The sequence below is a fragment of the Salvelinus sp. IW2-2015 genome, linkage group LG4q.2 (assembly GCF_002910315.2).
Source record: "Salvelinus sp. IW2-2015 linkage group LG4q.2, ASM291031v2, whole genome shotgun sequence".
Taxonomy (NCBI): domain Eukaryota; kingdom Metazoa; phylum Chordata; class Actinopteri; order Salmoniformes; family Salmonidae; genus Salvelinus; species Salvelinus sp. IW2-2015.
In genome coordinates, this window is record NC_036843.1 from 6,274,399 (window position 1) to 6,283,101 (window position 8,703).

The 8,703-nt window shown below is 42.4% G+C and overlaps 2 protein-coding genes across 4 annotated transcripts in view; one reads left to right on the forward strand and one right to left on the reverse strand.

Moving 5' to 3' along the window:
• LOC111963169 (Ral GTPase activating protein catalytic subunit alpha 2) overlaps positions 1 to 3,652 on the forward strand; it is a 188,139-nt gene extending 184,487 nt beyond the window's left edge. For 2 of the 3 annotated variants that reach the window (XM_023986437.2, XM_070443335.1), the window contains one exon: positions 4 to 3,652. In XM_023986437.2, the coding sequence (XP_023842205.1) occupies positions 4 to 158 (155 nt within the window). In that variant the 3' untranslated portion in view covers positions 159 to 3,652. The remainder of the gene's footprint in view (positions 1 to 3) is intronic. The other variant, XM_070443336.1, reaches the window with a different exon arrangement.
• A 2,664-nt stretch (positions 3,653 to 6,316) lies between these two features.
• On the reverse strand, positions 6,317 to 8,439 carry LOC111963170 (insulinoma-associated protein 1a-like). Its single transcript, XM_023986438.2, has one exon. The coding sequence runs from the start codon at positions 8,295 to 8,297 to the stop codon at positions 6,879 to 6,881; it is 1,419 nt and encodes a 472-aa protein (XP_023842206.1). The 5' UTR covers positions 8,298 to 8,439; the 3' UTR covers positions 6,317 to 6,878.
• Positions 8,440 to 8,703: the final 264 nt, after the last annotated feature.

Sequence of the window (8,703 nt, forward strand, 5' to 3'; positions counted from 1 at the left end):
CAGGCTCTCTCAGCGGCAGCACGAGTGCTGAGCTCAGTGTTTCTTTAGGAACGGACCAGGCGGACCAGGTCTCCCCCACGATTCCCCGTGCCACAAAGAACAGAGTTTCCGGAAAACTCCGCCGATCAGCCAGCGCCATAAGCAAATCTTCCAACTGAGCACTCTCGCCCGACCCACCTCCCAAACCTCCCCCGCTTCGTCTTTACTACAGGTCCTGCTGTGAAACCTCATACCTAACCCCTCATGACTGCAGTTTGGGTGTGTGCGTTGTTTGTTTTATATCTCGTTTAAACATATAACTGGAGCATATTGCAATTTTTTATTTATGTGGCAGTTATTGATACTTTGATACATTTCCAATTGTTTTACTGTTAAACTGCATATTTGACCTGAAGAAGAGATTGAAGTTTGTTCCGATGTTGCTGCATTTTCTGAAAGAATCTGATTAATATCACTTGTCAGTACAGCGAATAAATATGGACAGGGAATTGACTGAACAATCATGTCTGGTGGCTTAAAGTCCACATATCATCAACATTTCAAAATTCCCTTTCTATGTCACAACAAGGATCTCTATGGTGACATAGAAAAGGAATATGATCACCCATATGCATTTTGGTAAGGGTCTTTCCACAAAATGAGTTCCTTTTGTACCCCTTTSATATTTTTAAGTAGAAATTGTGCACCAATATTGAATTTTAAAAGCCTCTTATATTAAATGAAGTGCTCTTTAAAAGACTCCACGTGGAGAATTCAATAAATCTGTTTTTCTTTCATGAATAAAGACTTGCTGAAGTGCCAAAATGCAGCGTTTTGACATTTCCCTCTGTGACTTTTCGGAAGATGTTAACCCACTTAACCCCCAAATTCCTCCAAGTTTTCACCATCATTGTAAAGCCCTAGTTATTTTCTTGCTTTAACAAAGTCATTTTTGCTATTTCATGTGATTAATTTTAAGTAAGAAAAAAACATTAACATTTTAAGGTCAATTCTACTATGATCTGAACTTTTAATATAGTGTACTAGTAATCATTTTTTCAGAAGAAACGTTGAACATATCATAGTGTAAAAGCAGGTTCTTGATGAGCTGGTTCTCTTTTTGCCCATTTTCTGGTGTTTTGTGGTGGAGAACTGAGCGGGTCGAGCATTACACATTWACCCTGTTACTCATAGATAGACAGGCTATAAATGTTTTTTYTTTTATTTCTAAAATGGTGAAGCTGCATTCAATTGCCCCTCCCTGTCCCTGAACACAAGCTTCCAATCCCTCTGTCGCAAGGGGAATTATGGCTGATTTAAGAATTATTATTWAAWWWWWWTTAACCTTTATTTAACTAGGCAAGTCAGTGAAGAGCAAATTCTTATTTACAATGYCGGCCTAGGAACAGTGGGTTAACTGCCTTGTTCAGGGTGAAATCATCAACCCTGTTACTTTTGTTGGCACTTAATAGGCACTTAATCTTTGTATTTAACCTCTTGAGATGGTAAAACCTGTTTTTTATTAAGTTGAACATGTGTTCTTTATGAACACATGTTAAATGTTAAAATTATATGAAATAAAACTTTTATTTTTCTTCACCAAATTACACTACCCAAAAGGGACTCATTTCATGGTTTTCCCATTGACTGCCCCCCCCCCCCCCCCCCTTGCGATTCTGCTGTGTAAATCACTGATGATACTCTTGCTGTTGACAGGATAGGATCATATATAAGTGTGTTGTTTTGTCCTTGGACTTGAGCCATGGAAGCCTGTGTGTCTGTTTGGACCATACTCATCCTCATGTTGTGTAAGGGCTGTGACATAGGAGGTGCTGCTCTAGCATAATGCTGCACCACACCACACACTTCCTGGTTACGGAGTGCTGTGAGCCAATGCAGCAGGAGTCTGTTTTTAATAGTTATGAACCTGGAGTGGACAATCAATGATGTCTTTCCAACCCCGAGGTGAATCAAAACTTTTTCTTCTTTTTTATCGCTAATGACCTTTTTAAATGGATTCCGATYGATTTTGTCTTCCTTTTGTTTTATGCAACTCTGCTGGAAATGAGAAAAGACTGCATTTCTAATTGTTTAGTGATGCTACCCTGTGTAGGATTGTTTCACCTGGGTTCATAACCTGTAATCCAGTATCTTCCATCTGGCTCTTCCTCTGCCATTGTTCTCTCGTGTTGTAAAGTTAAGAATGACATTCCAATGTTCCCACAGATGGTCTTTTGCACTCACTGTCATTGATAAACTAGCAATGAATGTGTATTTTCTCTTTATTCTTGGATGTAAATTGCTTTATTTGATGTTTGTAGTGTTGTATAATGTATACGTGTGTTGTTTTAGAGGAAAACGCCACCGGAGCCTCAGGTGAATCTTAACTCCATGCACTGGTGTGTGTATGCGCATCCGTGTGTGTGTCTGTATGGCTGTGTGTATTTGTGAAGGAGCTTCTCGCAGTGCCTGTGTAATGTCTGTCCACCAAGATCCATTCCAAGACCCCCACCACTGTAAACCACTGTTAGACATCATTGGATTTAMTTTGTTTCTGTTCATTGCAAGAGCAAAACGGAGGACAGCTAGCCTTGCCTTGCTGTCTCATGTCTTTGTTATAGAGGGAGAGACTGTTTTTTCCCCTGTGTGACTGTAAAGGTCAGTGTCTTGTCCTCCTCGTCCTCACACGTTTTATATGAACAGATTGACTGGGTTTGGCCCACTTTTGTTTCGTCTTTATTTGAYGAGGTGCTCTGTTCTCCTTTCTCTCTGAATTGGAATCAAATGGCACCTACTCCTCCTATTTCCCATGATGCACTACGAGTAACCTCGTGAGGCCACAGTGGAGGGGTGGGGGGCTGCGGAGTTAGAAGGCATACCAGCGCTGTGCTCTGGCGACCCTCTTAGCAACAGGCAGGCTGGCGCTATGCTACTCACGCCGCCTCCTCCGCCACAACCTGCGCCTTTGGGTTGCCATGGAAGCCAGGTGTTACTCACACATTATGCAGGGTTCCACCAGAGCTGCATCCCTGTCTGTTGCACTATTTTGCCTTACCTGTACATCCTCTCTTTCTTTCATTTTGTTCTCTCTTTTTTTTGTGTCCCTTTCTTTCCCAAGCACTGATTAATAACATAGGAGGCATGAACGGAGAGTTCGTTCAGAAATAATGAAGTCCATTTTGTGAATTTGAAGAATGTATGTAAATACTGACCTGAGTCAGATCAATGCTTTCACCTTCCCAGTAGCCACTGTAAAGAACTACCCAGCTCTTTTTACCGATCTTCTTATGGAGTCTAAATTGTAGATTAGATGTTGTGGATGGGATCCCTGTTATATATGGGAGTAAATGGGCGTAAGGTTTGATTTGACCAGGGCAAMGATTGTGTCTTACTCAAGACTGGTTCAACTCATGTGAAGCAACAGAGTTAGTTGTTAATTCTAGGTTTTGGTTTAGGAATCCTGTACATTGTGTCAAATCGAGGGTTTCAGTCCTTTACCATAAATATATTAATGCCTGTAATATAATATTTGTATAAGAAGAGGGGGAAAAAGGCTTGAAGATTTCATTATTACTTGTTAACATATCAAACCGTTTTTAATGACTGAAGTCATGCTATCTTTATTAGAAATGTGAAAATCAAAAACATTTCATTAAATCAATTTCAAATCCTACGTGTTCTCTGTGTTATTTGTATGGGTCTATTGATTTTAATGGGGTTTTTTTCATAGCAGTGGTGCGGAAGTAGAGAAAGTAAACTCAACCTTTTCCTTTAAAACTGTCATTACAGAGATGGGTACTAGCCTAACCCTGTCAKAGTAACGCCTATCCTCCATGAATCGTCTGGTGAGAATCTGCTGCTTTGGCTGCAGTGACAGGTTGACTGTAACCTTTGGGGGAAGGGGGGGGGGGGTTGATGGGGTGGAGGGGTGACATGATGGTGCTGTTGTCTTGGTTTTTCAACCCTGGCCCAGAAGCAGCAGCCGGGGTAACCTGACCCCCTTCCCATCTGTCCCCCCTGCTGCTCCATGCAGCTCCAGGAGAGGAGGCTGGGATAATGGGCCCCCACCGAAGGTACAGGTGCAAAGTCTACAGCACCTAGCCTACACTGGGAGGATTGTTAATTGTTAAAGACTTAAGACGATAATTGGTGATGTGTGTCTGTCGGTCTATCTTGCCGGACCCTGTCCCTTTTGGACCGTCTGAAGCTCTCCTGCGTTTGTCTACATTATGTGATTGAATATTCACAAGTTAAGAAAGGAGACTAATTGTGATCTACAGTAGGTATAAGTTCAAGACACACTGAGTATACCAAACATTAGGAACACCTTCCTAATATTGAGTTGCACTTCCTTTTGCCCTCAGAACAGCCTCAATTCATCAGGCCATGGACTACAAGGTGTCAAATGGTTCCACAGGGATGCTGGCCCATGTTGACTCCAATGCTTCCCACAGTTGTGTCAAGTTGGCTGGATGTCCTTTGTGTGGTGGACCATTCTTGATACACACGAGAATTTCTTGTGTGTAAGAAACACAGCAGCGTTGCAGTTCTTGACACACTCAAATCGGTTGGCCTGGCACCTACTACCATACCTCGTTCAAAGGCACTTAAATCTTTTGTCTTGCCCATTCACCCTCTGAATGGCGCACAGACACAGTCCATGTCTCAAGGTTTTAAAAAATCATCCTTTAACCTGTCTCCCCTTCATCTACCCTGATTGAAGTGGATATAACAAGTGGCATCAATAAGGGATCATAGCTTTCACCTGGATTCACCTGGTCAGTCTATTTCATGGAAAGAGCAGGTGTTTATAATGTTTTGTACACTCAGTGTATGTGGACTGTCTATTTTTCACATTGTGACATATCAAGAGTTCCACATGTCTACTGCCTAGAGGCCTGTCCTCATTAGTGAACTACATGACGGTATCCACAGTCATGACCTAACAATGTTCATTACCCCCTCATGGGCTGGCTGAAGCCACACACGTGCTTCTGGAAGTTGTTACCAATCTTTCTCTTCATGGGGAGTGTATGTGAACCTGGATGTTCAGCCTACACAGTCAGCAAAAGGGGAAATCAAATTCTGAGTCTCAAGAAAAGACAAATGTCTTTCTGATCTTGAGGTGAGTTGTGTGGCCYTCACCTCTTTGTCCTGAGCCATGTTCTGACCACGCATTATGGCAATTTATGACTGGAAGCTAAGTGCTCTCTGTCTCTTCTTTATAGAAACCAAAACAAGGCTTGAATCATCATATCAATAATACAGTGACAATCAATTTAGGGTATCTTTTCCGTTGCCTAGAGAAAAATGCTGGCATCGGATGCAATCACAGTTAAATGAAACCTGAAAGGGTCTAAGAGGAATTAGGTTGGTTTGTTTAGAGGAGTACAATCCTTGAAAAGTCTCTGTTTGACATCAGTCACATCATTGTAGAAATGATGCATCCGTAGTGAATGTGCCTGCATCATGGCTTGAGTATCCATGGTAATTAGGCTATTATACATCCTTTACTAATTACCCACTTGAGTATGCTTCATCTATGTTTTGTTTTGAGCTTTCACATAGCCTGAAGAMTCATACAAATAGCCAAATTAATGTTGTGAAGCTGAGAGAAATAATATATGATATTTTGTTGTGTAGGCGAAGTCCAGTGGAYAAATTGAAAGAATAAGAATGATTTTCAAGACAACTTTTTCCCCATATGCACCCATTTCCCAATAGCCTACCATTTAGAATTATTCYGCTGAAGATTGTGTCTCTTGAGTTTCTATCCAGATGGATTTCTTAACACAATAAAAATGTTATTGTTTTGTTTTTCTAAAGGACAAATCATTCTTTCTGACATCCATTTGAATGAATACTTCCCTATAGGTCCGTTTCTTTTCTTGTTGATATGACTCGAAGTCAGGGAGGGCAGGCAGACCTGGGTGATGTAGGACTAGTATTATTCAAGACAGTTTGTGTCAATGTCAAACTATAGCAAAATAAATGGTTTCATTTTGAAAATATTTTTTTTATTTCGATTGGTAGATAGATGACAACAGTGTACACATACAATCAAAGCGCTATAAAAGCCAACATTTAAGAAAATAAAAATGTTCATAGAAAAAGATTGCATCTAAGATAAGAGCTTTACGTTTTACAAGAGCTGTGGAGATTGAAGATTTAGACCGGTCCACGACAATTAGCACAACTCCTAATTTTGACAAAACATTTGGCTACCACATGTGAACTGCCAGAATGACACAGAATAATCACACAACACAACAATAAATTACAGAATAGAATTGCAAATAGAATAAATAAATAAATAAATACAAGTATTATGACGAAACAATATTGCAACATTTAATAATAAAATATGTGCCAGCATTCAAAATTAAAACAATCATTATGTTGACTTTTTTAAGGCAGTTGTACAGCAGAGTTTAGATGTGTTTAGGCTATATTCTAAAGGCATTTGTGGTTCTACTAAAAGGGAATGATTCGATATTTGTACGTTTTTAAGACAAAGTTGATAAGTCTGTCCTGTGATTCATAAGTTAGCATAAAGCTTAATGAAACAGAAATTKACAGTCTGTGAATTAAAAGGCTTTTATGAGGGAAAATGAAACAGTTCTTAGGTCTAGAAGCTATTAGGCTACTTGAGCACGTGTGCAGCTGTCCTAGGAAAATACCTTTAACAGTCAAACTAACACTTTATTTTCTTTCAATAAACTATTTGAGAGAAATCTCAAAATATATGCCTATTTTTTATTTCAAGAAATAGATAAGCATTCAATAACCATCTGATTGGCATGGATAGGACAGCTCTCATCGAACACACAATCTAAACATCAAGTTGCCTGTCTTTCAGTAGTGTAGGCAATTAACTTGTTTTCCAACGCTCCCTTTGCTCAGCAAGCGGGGCGCACGGGCATTTGAAGCAGGATCACCTGCCTATTTTCAGACGGATGACATTTGTTGATGTGCCTCGTGAGTCCGGGTGAGCTGTAGAAAGTGGCAGAGCAGTACTTGCAGGAATACACCTGGGAGGAGTGCATGAGACGCAGGTGTCTTTCCTGGCTGGCCCTGTTGGGGAAATTCTCCCCGCAAACGGGGCAGAGAAGGCAGTCCACGGGGCTTAGATTCAGGGGACTTTGGTTTGTATTTTCCTCTGAGGATAAGGACACTGGCACCTGCTCTTCCACTCTGTCGCTGTTTTGAAACGCGTGGTCCTCGAACATTTTATTCTGCAAGGCTTGGTGTCCCAGGATGTGTTTTCTTAGGTATGCTTGGCGCTTAAACCTCTTCCCACAGTATTGGCAGTTGTATAAACCGTCTTCTGAGCCCGATTCAGACATACCCGGGCTGGGGGTGTCTCTGTCACTCAGAAGCTCGATTCTTGGGTCTTTGGCTTCCTCTGGGGTGGACTTGACACCGGGGGGGATTTTGGCGATTTCAGATTTGATGCTCGGGGTAGATGGTATCCCAGCTGCACTCTGCGCTCTCGGTTTGTGCCAGCGCCGGTGAGAGGCGAGGTTAGCCGGGCAGCTGAACATCTTATCACACTCAGGACACCTGTACTCAACTCTCACTATCCTAGAGCACTTGTGCTGGGCCAAAGAAAATGGATCAGCGTATGCTTCCTTACACAATTGACAGACAAACTCTCCTAAAGGCTTCCCACCTGCCGACGTCTGCGTTCTGGGTTTAAAGTCGACAGGAGCCTCTTTGATTTTCAGACCAAGTACCGGAGACGTTGTCATTTCGTCTTCAAAATTCAGTTTTCTGATGGCTTTGGGTTTTTTGGAGGCAGGTTTGCTCTTGCGCTCAGTGTCGGATGCGGGCCTCTTAGTACCGCCCCTGATGGCTGTAGCAGGGATCCTGCTGGTGGTGCCGCTGCGGTTGCTGTTGCTAGTGCCTATTTTCAAATCCACGGGGGCGAACAGGAGATGATCTAAACTGCTGAGGGAGGCAGGTGTCGGGAATGATTCAGCAGAAATTGGCGAACCTAGATTAAAACTTCTTTCGTAATATCTCCTCTCGTGGTCCTTGCTGATGGGCCTGGTGGGGCTGTAGAGGGCTTGGTACACAGCCTCTTGGTTGCCAAACTGAACCCCTTTAGCATCCAGACTGGGGACCGGGGCGTCTGCTGTGATGTCTGGTGATGGAGCTGCGCGGTCCGGACTGGACGCAATAGAGACAGGGGGAGATGAGTCCACCTGACTCTGAAAGGCTGGGATGTGATGCTCCTGCTCATATTCATCTGTACGAGTCCTGTAGGAAACATGTGCTGATTTCTTGTTTCTTTTTACCAGGAATCCTTTGGGCATCTTTGCGAATGACAGAAAGGCACTTTGGAGAGGTGGGCGAAGGCTCGGATGATATCCAGGTTTGTGAAATTACAGTCACGCCAGGAGCCTCGGTTGCTAACTTATATTTTCGCTAAGCTATTGATCTCTGTGTTGCTGAAATGTTTTCGTCTCCAAGGCATAGCTGCACTCTTTTTATGCCAGAATGATGCTATTGTTCTCGCCCCTTGTTGCCGCATCCTCAACCAATCAGACGAAACGAAGATCCCAGTGGATTTGGATGTGGGAGGGTTCAAAGCCTGCGTTTGGTGGATTTCGTTGAAGGATGTGCAGATAGCTTAGCAGATGTACTTGCGGTTTATTACATTAATGTGTGCGCTCGGCCACTCCCCGACAGAGGCACACGCCGGGCCCTCCTCCTTTTACG

Bases quoted from the DNA above. Each gene is read 5' to 3' on its own strand.
- LOC111963170 (XM_023986438.2), bottom strand. From the start codon at position 8,297: ATGCCCAAAGGATTCCTGGTAAAAAGAAACAAGAAATCAGCACATGTT.